General features: G+C 50.8%; 1 protein-coding gene across 1 annotated transcript in view; it reads right to left on the bottom strand.

Moving 5' to 3' along the window:
* Nucleotides 1–2,412: 2,412 nt before the first annotated feature.
* The window catches only part of TSHZ3 (teashirt zinc finger homeobox 3), a 69,495-nt gene continuing 57,450 nt past the window's right edge, over nucleotides 2,413–14,457 (bottom strand). Inside the window, exon 2 of the mRNA XM_036835060.1 lies at nucleotides 2,413–7,192. Within this exon, the coding sequence (XP_036690955.1) occupies nucleotides 3,987–7,192 (3,206 nt within the window). The 3' untranslated portion in view covers nucleotides 2,413–3,986. The remainder of the gene's footprint in view (nucleotides 7,193–14,457) is intronic.

Raw genomic sequence — 14,457 nt, 5'->3', positions numbered from 1 at the left:
TTTTTTGCTAAATGTTGACGGCAGCGAATAGCTAAGATGTGGCATATTGATTTCTTGTTGTGAAGTGAGCTGTTCAAGCTCCATTTAAGATTTTCATCTTGCATGTAGCCCTGAGCACATCATAGCACCATAAATTAGTTAAATTGCACATTTATCACAAATGTTATTTTAAGATACTGCGTAAACGTGATGGCTGGAAGATATACAGTAGGACTGCAACAAGCCTGGGCTTGGGGGGGGTGAGGTCGGGGTCACCTACGCACCTGTGATTAAAACCTCCCTCACTTGGCACCATCCCTCCTCCTCCCTGGACTCGTTTAAAGACCTGACTTGGATGACCCGTTCCTTCCTGCACTCACATTCTCTATTAACAAACATCAACCGTAGGCGAACTAGTGCACAGCTGCATCGGCCTTGGAATACAACTTTAGATCTTCCCAACTGATCTCAGGAAAATCAGGGACATTCTGGGCTGTGAATGGAAGGCTCTTTTGGACAGTGGCCCACTCTCCAGCCAGGAGAGGGTTTGATGACCTTGAGAGTAAATGGCCCTGCATTTCCAAGTGGGGTGAGGCCCTAGCCAGCCCCACCTCCTGCCATGATGCATGGTTGGGAGATTGCCATCATGCCAGCTTAGGTTTGCAGTCATGACTCAGGTCCTCCTCTGCCCAGTTACTATGTTTCCTCTAAAGGTAAAATTAATTTCTGGGCCCCATTAATATGAGCAGTCCTTTCTTGGCTATGAGCCCCTGGGGACCAAATTAGTCATAGAATCTGCTACCTGCCTTGGCGATAAATCCTCACTTCTATACCCAAACTGAAGTCCTAAAGCTAACCCTGGGGGTGGGGTGAGGCGGAGATGGGCAGGGCATCAGTTTCTTCTCCCAAACTGTAAAGGGGGGGGCGGGGTTTCCAGCATCACTTGCACAAATCCCATCTCCCTTCAAGCCACATGGGCCCTGGTGGTGATGGAAGTGTTGTCAGTTTAATCTGTTAGATGCAGGACTTTGGATTCTAATAAACCGATGCTATATTTAACCTGTGAAAAATTCAAGAGTGGAAATCTGGGCTCCAGGATGTGAAGATGCGGAAGGCACGGGAGGGAGGGTGTCTCTGTCCCCTGAGCCGGTTCCAAGGGGAGCCGGCCCCCCAGGGAAACGTATGGTGTCCCAGGCCTCCTTCCAGGTAAGGGCAGACAGGGAGAAGAACCGCTCTCGGAGGGCCTTCTGCGGCCACCCTGGAAGAGATGGGGAAGGGGACAAGGCCCGTGACCCAGAAGGGAAAGACCCGCCTGCACCGCCCGAGGGCATAGCCCAACCGTGCGCCTGCATTACAAGGCGAGAGCAGAGCCAGCACACACCTCCCTACTTGCCAAAAACCAGTTTTAAACTCTAGTGAGGTTCTCTCTAAAAACCCGGAGAGAGATGGATTGCCGAGAGAAAGTAGAGCAGACAGAAATTTTGGCCTCATCTTGACACAAAGGGGTGGGAATGAACAGAAAAAAATGTAGGCGTGTTGCCGAACATCTCTGAAAGGGCTTAATTTAAATTTTTAATAAAAGCGTATATTTTTTTAACGTGGAGGTGTTTTATATATTACATGGCTGTAATACATCTCTCATTTGTATAATTCTAGGTTAGGAGCTACGATTTCACATAACTGCAAGAGTAGTCTGAATATAGTAATAAAGGTATTTTACAATTTTACATGATATGTTCCCAGCATTTTGTTGGCATAATTTGCCAGGGCTAATAAAAGCTTGTGATTATCATATAAATGCTCTCCCCACTCCTCTCGTGGATGGGTTCAGGCTCCCCGCCCCCCTACACCCCGTTATCTGGGCTTGCTTTAGCACAAGAGAGACAGTGTGGACCCCAGGGTCCACCTGCCCAGCTGGGCTCTGTTTTCTGCTCCTTGAAAATCCCGAATCAACAGGAAGGAGCCGCCCTGCACTGAGCCTTCCAAAAACCTTTCTTCCCATCTCCCTCGAGCAGGGCTCTGGGCCCTGACTTCGACTTCTCTCATGCAGATGGGAGACCAACCTCCGGCCCCAACGTGGGTCACCAGGTGTGACCGAAGCTCCACTACCGGTGTTTGATAGAATCGCCTTCCGAGGGAGAATCTAACCTCACGGGAACATCTTCCTTTCTCTTCCATTTTTATTCCTGGGGAAAATTCTGTCCACGCCGCCTCTAAGTGAATGTTTGCTGCTCTCCAAACCCAAAGTTCACTAAAACTCCCCTGATTTACGGGCGGCTTCTGACTGCCAGCACCTGGCAGACACAGCAACCAACTCAGTCATAAACAGATCGCATACAATTTAATTTTAATGTGCTCGTTAGTCGTAGCACATTTCAGACATAATTGTGAACGCAACACAAAATTATAGCAAAAAGACAATTTTAATGCTGCCGTAGAAAAGAGGGTTATATGAAGAGTCACATAATGGTGGTTCATTGTCAACAACAAAACAGGGCACAGAGTGTCTGTGCTGTTTACATGCCAATATTTTATACATAGGTTCTCATATGGTGTCAGCTGTCAGTTACTTCTGCAAATTAACTGCCAAAAATGGAGAAGAACAGAATCACTTGGAGAGCCGGTAACCACGGGTTACCTTTCATAAGCCTAAAGATAAAGCTGCAGTGTGGGATCTTGGGAGAATAATTAGGAAGAACAAAACAGAAAGTTACCAATTGAAATAAAAAAGGCATCCTACAATATGAAATAGCAACCAAGAGGGCTTATAAATAAGTAAAAGAGGTTGTATCACAGAATGCCTCGTGACTTTTAAGCAAAGTATTACAGTACAAACATTTTAAAGGCTTTATCAATGTTTAGGAAATACAGTACAAGTTCTCTCTCTCTCTTTTTTTGTTCTTTTTTTTTTTCCTTTTGAAATAGACTTAACCCTTTGAGCACTGAGTTTATTTTGAGCGTTTTTTTTTTTTTTTTTGGATTTCTAATAAATACCTTTAAAAATCATGTGCAAAATAGTTATGATGCCTGCCATGGATGGATTTCCTGGCCTCGTTTATTCAGACTGCTCAAAACAAATGATAATATGATGCTAATAAATATGTATAATTTAAACGTGAACCTCTATCAATATAGATGTACTGTATAGCAAAACAAACAATCATACTTTGCTTTCAGATAATGTTTCTGTATACTTTATAAATGTTATCTGTGGTATCTTCTGTATAATTTACAATGTTTGCATGTAAAAAAACAAAACCCATAGACCTTAAAAAAAAAAAGAAAAAGAAATATACACTATACATAGGCATGGCTTATGCCCAGAGCATAGCAGGTACATAAAACACTGTTGCTATAAATGCAGGAAAAAAGGTCATTTACCCACAATCACATTTTTCATAAGAGAGTCTGAAATCTATACAATATATACATCTATGTTTCAATGTGAAAATAATATTCTTTTAAATTTCAAGGCGTGTTATACCCCTGCAGACCTGCATAAATGGAGGTTCGTATTATTAATTATAACTAAGCTGGTAAGGAATTTAAAAAACAGAGCTTCATACATTATTATTATTTTATTTTATTTTTTAACCAAATTAATGCAAAAGTGCTTCAAAGTACTCAGAGGGCTAAAGATGAAAGGGTGAAAAATGCCAGCACACTCGGCCGCGTGGAAAAATGTGGCCGGTTTCGTCATAAATGCTTAATTAAACTGTCTGTTAATGCATGCAGCTTGAAGCATCGGGGGGTGCTCACAACTAAATCCCATTTACACAAAGTTCCAAACACTTACCACTGCGTTTTAACCTTCATATTTTACCAGTGACAACAGCTGAGTATGCACCTCTATTAAACACTGTACAGTTATACAAAACAGTTCAGCCCAGAGTGATTCTCTGCAGTTAAAATAAGAACATGTGCCTAGAACAAGACAGAGGGGCCTTAAGGTGCCTGCAACAGTTTCCCTCAAAGCAAATCACAGTCGTTTTCATCAAAAGCAAACGCTACTGCTTCTCTAACTCGGAAACATACAGAAGGTGGTCCTCTGGGGATTTCCCGTGTGTTTTGCTGAGGTGAAGTTTAACCGCATGCTTGCTCGCAAAGGTCCGATTGCAAAGTTTGCACTGGTAGGAGGTCCCCAGGTCCTCCTCGGGGGAGGACGTCACCAATTTTTCCGACGGTGACTTGGTTTGTGCTATCTGATTGTTAATCTGTTCGGTGGACAGTTTGGACAAATCCCGTAGCCGGAAGCCCAGGTGTGACTCGAGATGGCTGATGTACGTGGAGGGAGTCCTGATTTGTGACGCGCAGTCATTACAAAAGAACACGGGGTGACCAGTGTCCAAGTTTTTGAGGAACTTTGTTCCACCTGTCCTTCGCAGCTGGTACTTCACGTTGGCCAGCCAGTGGCTGATGGTGGTCATGGAGAGCCCGGTGAACCTTGAGATGTGCATGCGCTCCTGGGGGCTCAGGTCCGACATGATGTACTTGCCCTCTGAGGTCTGCCGGAGGCTGGCGGCGAACTGGGCCTGGAGGATCAGCAGGTGCTGGGGGTTCCAGTTTGATTGGCGGCCCTTCCTCTTCTGTGCAGGCGTCGCCTCCTCGGCCTCCTCCAGGGTGGCCCCGTCAATGTCAGACTTCTCGGAGATGCTGGAAGGGGTGGAGGACTTTGACGTGTGGCTCTCTGTCAAGTTCTTCAGCATATCGGATATATCTGACAAGGCGTTCTCGCGGAGCGGCGAGTTGGACATGAATGATACGACGGCAGACGTCTTTGCCGTTGTCACCGTGGATGAGGAGGTGGCTGGGGATGTGGACGTGGGTGACAAAAGCACTGAACCCAAAGAGCAGCCTTTGTCACTCTTCCCTTTTGTCAAGTCTATGGGTTGGTCGTTGTTGACGTGGTAGAAGTAGCGGTCGAGGTGGTCCACCTTCTTGGACTGCAGGGGTGGTGGGGTGGCCACCGCCGCCTTCTCGGCCAGGCTGTTGCTCATCTTGAAAAGCATGCTCATGGGGTCGAGGGCAGGTAGGGAGGGCTTGGCAGCCTTGCCCAGGTGGATGTTCATGACCGACTGGAGGGCGCTCAGAGGGTTAACGAAGGGCTGCTCCGGCGGGTGGTCAGTGATGATGGCCGTGCTGCTGCTCAGGCCGCTGCTAACGGGCTTCACCAGGTCCCTGCCGTTCTCCACCGGCTCTGCCGGGGGGCTCCCCTCCTTGCAGCCGTCCCGCTGGGGGCTGGGGCTGTCCTCCTGGCTCTTGAAGCCCCCATCGCTGGACGCCTCCATCCTGATGGGCTCGCTGACCTCGCTGCTGCACGGGGACGGGGTGGCCCGCTTGGGCGGAGAAAGCTTGCCCTCGGGCTCCTTCATTTTCTCCTCCACTTTGGCAACTTTCTCGGTGACTTTTTTCACCAGCTCCTCCATGGCGTGAAAGTTTGTCTTGGGCATGGGTGAGGTCTGGCTGCTGGGCGGAGAGATCAGGGTCTGGTTCTTCGTGGGGGACACGATGTCACTGTTGCCAAACATGGGCTTCAGGGGTGCGCTCTTCCCCGCGGAGCCCAGAGACAGCTTCATCATGTTGGGGAGCTGGTAGGCGGCGTGGATGCTGGGGTAGCCCCCCCAGCTGGGGGTGCCGTTCTGGGCCTTATTGATGGCAGACGTCACTGTGTTTTCTAGGGACTTGAGGATATCGAGCCCCCCCTTGGGACTCTCTTCTAAGTCGTTCTCAGTCAAATAGTGGTACTTGGAAGAGATGTCGTACTTCTCCTCCTCCTCACAGGCCTTCTCCTTTTCCTTAGGCTTCTCGTCGCTGACCGCTTTCTCCTTGTCAGCCTCCTTCTTGACCTCCACGTTCAGTTTCGGGGAGACGCTGGCGGGCGTGTTGGAGGGGGACGTGAAGGTGGTGGCGGCCAGGGGCACGGATTGCACCTTCTCATCCAGCAGGGTGGTGATGCTGGGCGTGACAGGCGTCTCCATGATGGGCTTCCCCTTCTTCATGGCCGAGCTGGTGACCTTGATGAAGTGGCCAGTCACCATCATGTGGGCCGTGAGCTCCTGCAGCGTGTCGTGCGAGCTGCCGCACTCCATGCACTTGAGGATCTGGGACTTGCGGGCCTCGAAGTGCCAGGCGTAGCTGGCCCCGTTCTGGTGGCCGTAGCGGTTATTTGGCGTGATGTACGGGTTGGAGTTCTTCTGAAGCACGTCGTTCGTGTCCGCCATGGCAGCTTTGGGGGTGCCGCCGGTGGAGTCCGGGGAGCTGGGGAGCTCCAGCTCCAGCGAGGCCTTCTTGCGAGCGGCAGGGATGATTTTGGCTGCGACGGGAGTGACAGGTTCCTTCAGAGGCACTTTTTGGTAGTGTTTCGTTTTGATCATATGGACACTCAGGTCCTGGAGGGACTCGAACGAGTGGCCGCAGTACATGCACTTCAACACCTTCTGGGCGTCCTCCTTCCCTTCCATTTCCAGCAGCGAGCGTTTGCGGGGCTTGGACCAGCGCTTGGGGTTGTTGTTGTCGGTCTCGTGGTTGTCGTCGCGGTAGTGCCCCGTCTCGTTCATGTGCACCGTCAACTCCACCAGGGTGTCGTAGGCGGCGCTGCAGTCTTTGCAGCGGAACTTGCTGGCCCCAGTGAAGATGGAGCCGTAGAGCTTGCTGCTCTGCCGGTACAGCTGCACGGTGCTGAAGAGGCTGGGCTCGGGCAGCACGCGGCTCTGTGACACCTGCTGCAGGGTCTTGGCCATGGCGCTCTGGTGCCAGTCGAAGCTCCCGCTGCCGCAGCTGCTACTGCTACTGCTGCTGCTGCTGCTGCTTCCGTTGTTCTTCTCCGAGGACGGCTGGTGCAGGTTGAGGGTGAGGTTGGACCAGTAGGAGTTGGAGAGGAAGTGGTTGTACACGGCCTTCATCTGCTCCAGGCTGTCCGACACGGTCGTGTCTTCGGGTGGGACCGCCACCTCCTTGGTCTCCTCTTCGTTCTTGATGGAGCCGCTTTCAAAGTCGGCCATCCGGTCACTAGTCTCACTGATGTGGGACTCGCTGTCCATCTCGTGGCTGGAAAACTCAGCCGCTGGGGAGTTCTGGTAGCTGGGGCAGGTCTTGCTGAGCTCCTTTTCTGGGCACATGTACTTAGCCGAGGGCTCCCCATCTGCCAGGCTCTCTTCTGGGTCTATGTCTTCGTCTACCAGGGCGGCAGCCTTTAACTCATCTGAAACATAGGCTGCCGTGATAACAGGTGGGACAAGTAGGGCAGAAAGAAGGGACACAGGGAGAAGGAGAGAAAGAAAGAAAGAAAGAAAAAAAAGCATTAGTAAGTGTTGATCTTACCTAGAACATTTTCTCGGCTCTTGGGAAAACACAGCAAAGCAGACAGGCACATTTATTTGTAAAATTAAATAGTTAAAATGTGGTGTTTCTTTGGAGCAAAAAAAAAAAAAAAAAAAATCTGCTCTTCAAACATAATTTGCCACCTTATTCTTCTCAAGGGGCAACAGCTTGAAATTAAAACTAAATTTGAAATTAATGAAGCACATTCTGGAGGTGGCATTCATTTCTAAAGTAATAAATTACTTGTATCAACCTCAGAGACAGCAGTTCCTGTCTGTCAATTAATATGTCTTATGCTTCTCCTACCCCTAATGCATTTCTTAACAGACAGATTCACAATTTAAATTAAGCAAGCATTTTTTACTCATTACATTTTTGAGGCTCAATCTTTAATAAATATAAAGCACAAAAACATCAATACAATTTTTATGAAGTAAAAAGAAAGTGCATCAATTGCAATAAATTAAAAACAAGGTTTTGTGGCTTTCTTTTTTCTTTTTTCCTTCTGAAAAAGGAGGTCTTATAAGAAGCTTAAAGCAAGTTTCCTTATAGAAGCTTGGACAGGTGTAGGTTTGTTCTAGATGGGAGGGAAGACTCTGACCCGCCACCACCCAGCCCGGGCCGTGTCCCCCATGTGTACACTCAGCCGTTCTCAGCTACCGGCACACACGCTATCCACGCAGAATTATGTCAGAACAAGTGCAGGAAAATCGGTATGCGGTGCTCATTCCTGCTGTATAAATATATACAAGACCTTCCAGTGGACCTTACAAATGTCAAAGTGTTTGCTCTTTAGACTACTTTGTCAATATTTACTCAGCATAAGCTTCATGGGCATCCAACAGGGATCCTGTCTTTCTGGAAGCAATGTAACTGGGGATGTAAATCCAGCCTGTACTTCCGAGCAGGTGGAGGTGCTCTGAGCAGGGCTATGCAGCCGTGGGTTCTGGAAGACGCACTCCGGAGATGCAAAGCCAGGAGAACACTTGCATTCATGGAACTGAGTGATTTTTTTTTTCTTTCTTTTGTATTCAATGACTTTGTTTTTTCCTTACTGGAGCTTGCCTGACACTGTAAACCAAGTTGGGTTGATCTCGTGAACAATGAGGCGTGGCCAGCCCTGTGGTGAGTGACAATGCTAAGCCAGAAAAGGGGTTGAAAAGTAATTTCTTGTCAGCCCCTCAATACCTGTTTGCTTCTAAAGGCCAGCGGCTGAGTGTGTGAGGCAGCTGGAATGGCACAGTGTTAACTGCGTGGCTGATTAAAAGCTCCTCGGAAAGAAAAGGAAACTTTGTTTGTGGAATTCACTCCCATAACTTTAAAGATCCGGCCCCAGATCAATTTCACACCAGAAAAAAACAAAAAACAAAAAACAAAAAAAACAGTGAAATGACTCAAAGAAGATTCCCAGGAAGACACACAGATATTTCCCCTGGCTCTTCCATCCAGGTCATGTGTGATTTTCTTCTTTCCTAAGACCCCTTTGAGCACCAAGATTTCTATGCTGAGAAACTACCGACATCCCAACACCGAGGTGATTTGAATTTGGATGGGAAGAGTGTCCCAGGTACACACATTCGGATCAGCTGTAGAGGCAGGGATGCTTCTGCTTATATGCAAACAGTGAAGCAAGAGTCTTGGGCTGGAGCTGTACAAGGTCCTTCACAAATGACCAGAAGAAAGTGCCCTGCTCTGGTCAGCTGTGGTGAACCTTCAGTTTAAGGCCATGCACTTGGAGCTGACAAATTAACATGGCAAACAAGCTCTTTTCCTAGGGCCAGGGCCACAGTGGATAGCGGACTATGGAGCTGGTCACAAGGGGGAAGATGAATGCTCTTGTTGGGAAAGGAAGAGGAGAATAAAAAGGAAAGAAGGTATCTCCCCCTTTGCACACCATCCTTGGCTTCAGCACACTCAAACCCCAACAGGGCTGGCAGGTCTGCAGGGAGGGGAGCTGGGGGCAAAGTGACCAAGAGTCGCAGTTTGCCGGGAACTCTCCTGGTTTCAGCACCGAAAGTTCCACGTCCCGGGGATCCTCTCAGTCCTGGGCAAACCCGGTCAGCCGACCACCCTGGCCAGGGGACACCCAGCAGGGCCAGGTCAGGGCACCCAGGCAGATCTGCATTACTCTCGCAGAGGAGCTAGAGCAGGGCGATGTGGGTTTGACTGTCCGCAGAAATGCACTGGGTGCGAGTAGGTATAACGTTTGCATCCAAGGGGCCTCATTTGGAACACTGAGTCTGGAAGGAGGGAGAAAACCACAATGGCCTGTGTCCCTGCCCGGCCCCGTGTGAACAGGGTAGATCCCAGAGCCCCTTCTCTCCCGGAGATGGCCCTGGGAGCCACAGTCCGCAGCGTGAACCACACCCATCACGGCTCCCATGGAATTCAGTCTAGGAGAGCCAGGAATCCCGAAATGGCCCCATCTGGCCACTACAGGAGAGAGACACCAGGCAGGCGAAAGAAGCCAGAGCCAACGGTGGACATGAAAGAGCCCAACGTGGCACGAAGGCCACCAGCTAAGGGAACATGGGTGGCTCTGCCTGTCCACCTCCCACCCAGGAGCAGCGTGGCCCCCGTGGAAGCCTCGGCACGGTGTGGGGAGCACAGCAGGCTGTCTGGAGCGCCCCCCAGAGCACACACACGCACCACCATCGGCCTGGCCGGCTCCCACCCCGAGCTGGTCCCCAGCGAACTCCAGTATGCCTTGTAAATCGCACAGCAGTATCAGAATGCCATCAGTCTGATGACGGAGGAGGAAATTAATATTGAAAGAAAAGTAAGGCCAACCCCCCTGGTGGGAACCAAATCCTACTCTGAGGAAAATTAAAAAGCTTCAGGGCCAAGAGGCCCTGGATCCTGGGAGACGTGGCATCACCCCACACACCACCCTTGTCATGGTTTCTGAGGCTCCTTACAAGCACCCTTGCACACTGCCCTGACAGGGACCTCACCACCTACTGAAACAGCCATTTTCTTTTCAGACCCAACAGTGAGAAGTACTTGGAGGGCAAAGCACGAATCCTTCCGCTATGTTTTGCAATAATTGCACTCCTCCGAGAATATCACATCCACTCTTGATGACTGAACTTCAAAAAGTGGTGAGAAAGCTGAAACAGGCCCAGAGAGATGGCAGAGGGGATGAAGGGATGGAAAGGTTCATTCATTCCACTAATTCTGATCGCGCCCCACCCCCGCCAGGATATCCTTTTCTTTCTCTCGGCCTGCGTTTCCCCATGTATAAGTGACAGGGCACTGCGGCCTGATCGGTAAGGCCCTCCTCCTCTCCTTCTCTGTTCCGTGGCTTTTCTGAGCACAGGGTAAAGAAGTGAGGCAAAGCCCACCTGCTCTGGCTCATTCCCTCCACGTGCTGGCTCCTCACAAGTACTCAGCGGTTAAGTCACTCCTTTGTCCCTTCTGCTCTGCACTAACCAGCAAAGTCCCCAGGCGGAGAGGAGGAAGAATGTCCTCACTGGGACAGCTGATGCCCCGGATCAGGCCAGGAGGGGAGGGGGGCTGGGTGTCTCCATCACAGACTGCGTGGGACAGTGAGAGGTCAACAGGGGGCTGGGGGGGGGCACTGGGTGAGAAGCCGGCCCCACCGAGGTGGCCATCAGGGGTCCCTCCTGTCAGGGATGGCAGGCCCTGTCCCCGGCTCGGACCTGACAGGTAATCGCGCACAGGTAATCAGGCCTTGGGAGGCTTCGCTACTGTGGACGGTTATTTTGATCCCTGCTGCTATTTAACTTTCTGCTTAACTTTCTCTTTCTGTTCCTGTCTGGATTCTCCAAGGCCAAGGGCCCACTGTACTCTTACAATCCTGCTTTTTGGAAAGAGGTTGATTGGAGGTCACGTCCAGCAGCAAGATGCTTGTTTCCAGCCTCTGTCCCCTCCGATCCCAGCCATCTCTCACCCCTCCTCAAGGAACCCCTGACTCCAGTCCCAGCCCCTTCCCTCTGTTCTCCAGACAGAAGCCACTGGATCCTTATCATTCAGGGGGTGGGTAACGCCCCACCCCCGCCCGTGGAACACCCTCAGTGACCTCCCATTGCCCCAGAGTCCTCCACCATCTCGGCCCTACTTCCTCTCCAGCCTCTCAGCTTCTAGAACGTGCCAGAGCCTCTAACTCTGCACTGCTGCCTCCTGCGCTGGAAACCCTGGGGCAGATTCAAAGAAGAGGAGGGGGAGCTATCTACCCCTCCCTGGGCTGCAGTGGAATGTAATATCTGGGGAAGGGGGCTTCTCGACCCCAACTCTGTCCCCTTAGCACGCCACCCGCTCCCTTCTTTTTACAAGGCACACCACTGAAATCTCCAGCTTACAGCAGATGTTCCAGGGTGTTCCAACAGACTGTCAGCTTCATGGGGTGGGGACCAGCCCTCCCACCCCCCCCTCCCCAAAATCTGCTGCAACCCTACCGTCTGGCCCGGAGTAGCCACTCAACACACATCCACGGAATGAATGAGTGAATGAATGAATGAATGAACACCATAGATGACTTCTTCAGACCTCCTAAATAGTTGCCAAAACATCTAGATGGATCCAGACTCCAGCTGGTCCCAGAGAAAGCAGATGTGCTGGGGTCTGATCCAAAGTCCTTCCTGGATCTGTTTTCTGAGCATGGGCGGCATGAGAACCGGCCTCTGGGGGACAGGATGACAGAACCCGCCACTGAGGAAGAGGGGAGGAAGTCCCCCAGACGGTGGTCTCCTTGCACTGGCGCCACCCCTGGCTGTGCCCACATCCCAGTACCCCTCTCCAAGAATGCATCAGCGTCACTGTTTTCTCTTGAACAAATACTATTAAAATAGAGACCTCTGCTGCCGGTTCCAGCACAGGAGGCCCTGAACTGCAAGGGGGAGGGACCCGCATTCAAACCAAATCATCAGCTGCAAAGATGCAAAGAAACACACGAGAGTGGAGACTCAAGGGAGGATGGACTGGGGCCTGTGTTTCATTTTTCCCCAAGTCGCTCAGTGGAAAATGTTCCTCTCCAAGAGGTGAACCCTTACCTATTGCTGTGACTGCTTCCCTATTACATCCCCACCTGCTCTCCCCTTCAGTGAAATGTAAGCTCTTCAGGCAGCAAGACGTCAATCCAACACCCCAAAGCTGAGGGCCAAGGACACATTTTTGGACAACTGGATGAACTAAAGAACCTGGCATGCCCAGAACCAAGTGGGACTCTTGGGCAGAGATGCATGTTCATGAGAAACAAAAAGCTCTCACACTTACAAAGGCTTTCTACAAAGTTCCACAGCCCAATGCCCTGGAATGTCAAGCGATGAAAAAAACCACACTCCTACCTAATATGTGCATGTTTATGAACCATTTTCACATTCACTGCATTTGATCCTTTCAATGGTCCTGGCAGGTGGATAAAATGATTTCCCTTTTGCAGCCTAGGAAACTTCGGTTCCAACAAGTTAAATGGGACACTCCCAAGCCCTCTGTGGGGACCCCTCAGGAGTCAGTATAAAGGGGATTTGACGGAACTCCTGAGGGAATCACACAGAAGGAGCATGGAGTGAGCTTCTGCCGCATCAGAGCCTTCCCTGATGCCCCATCCCCATTGGATCCCATGCCTGCTCCTCCAGGAGGGTCCTGAGTCCCCTCCCACAGCTCCCTGGGGCTCGTGCCTTCCACGACGTGGCCACAGGGACAGTGGGCTGTCCCAGGAGTGAGGAGTCAGCCAGTGCTGCAATCAGAAGGTCCGGAGGCAGCAGCAACCTCATTAATATTTATTATCATCATTAACTAAACCCAACCACTAGGTAAAAAGGAATTCATACTTCTGATATAAATATAAAACAGTAAGCCGGGGCATAATGGAATTCATTTCTGGGCAAGTGGGAACTACCTTCATCACACTGTTGTGCATCTCCCCCCAAACGAGGAGATGAAGGAACTGAGGGGTGTCCCTGTGGGGGTGGGGTCTCCAGCCACGGTGGTGGGGGGGCTGGGCTTGGGGGTAGGGCTGCACTGGAGAGAGCTGGAGAGAAAGGAAAGAGGGCGTGGCTGCGCCCTGCTCCCAGAAGCAATTTCAAAGTAAACTGTCCTGCGGATTTTTGCATTTTCTGGGCTGAAATGAGGGTTCTGAAGTTACTACCCTGTTTTCAAATTCCCAAGACTGCCTGGGAAGGTGAATTACTGGCTAATGCGTCCTGGGACCCCCGCTCCCCTCTCTTCCGAACAGGTGGTCCATTCAAGGTACAAGAGCACCTCCTCTTGTACGCTGAGTGGGCACCCTCCATCCTCAATGACTGCGATGGAGGGGGAAGAGGAGGTAGGGAGAGGAGGGGGTGGGGCTGAAGAAGGACAGGGCTGGAGAAGGGTGAGGAGAGAGTGGGGGGCAGGGATCAGAGCGAGAACAACGGGAGAAAGATGCGGGAAAGAGGGAAGAATCCACCAGGACTAGGGTGGTGTTGGGAAGGGACAGAGAGAGAAACAGAGACAGAAACAAAGAGGTGGAGAGAGACAGAGACAGATACAGAAAGAGGCAGAAAGACAGAGACAGAGACAAAGAGGTGGAGAGAGACAGAGACAGAGATACAGAAGAGGCAGAAAGAGATGGAGAGAGATAGAGACAGAGAGAGACCCCCAAGGGCAGTGAGGGAAGGAGAGATAGAAAACCAGTGATGGAGATTTGAGAAGAGGTAGAGAGAAGAGATTATTCTAGCGGTGAGGACGGTAAGGAGAGCGCCTGAGCTGGGGGTCTTGGTGCAGGGCTGGTGTGAGGAGAGGGGCCCTGGGGTGCTGCTGGGGGTCAGCTCCACGGCTGGAGACCCAGGTCTTGTCTCAGCCTCTCCTGAGCACTCAGATTTTCAAGACATAAGGTGACTTTTTATTTTAAGGGTAATTTAACCATCTGAGGGCATGACCAAGAAGGCAGTTAAATGTTCAGCCAACCCTGGTGGGCAGAGCAAGGGGATGCAGCTTGGGGACAGAGGTTTCTTCTGCCCCAGAGATGATCTGGGCCGTCCTGGGTGGAGGACACCTGGCCAGGAGAGCCCAGGAGGAGCAGGCCCCAGAGCCCAGGGCCTCAGCAAACCCCAGGAGGCCCTCTCAGACCCTCACACAAATGATCACATTTGAGACTTGACTTGGAACTGCCTAGAAGACAGGCGTAGGCGACATGCCTGAAACTGGACAGCTTGT

The sequence above is a fragment of the Balaenoptera musculus genome, chromosome 19, assembly GCF_009873245.2.
Source record: "Balaenoptera musculus isolate JJ_BM4_2016_0621 chromosome 19, mBalMus1.pri.v3, whole genome shotgun sequence".
Lineage (NCBI taxonomy): Eukaryota > Metazoa > Chordata > Mammalia > Artiodactyla > Balaenopteridae > Balaenoptera > Balaenoptera musculus.
Note: the sequence above shows the minus strand (reverse complement) of the source record. Positions and strands in the feature narration are given on the sequence as shown.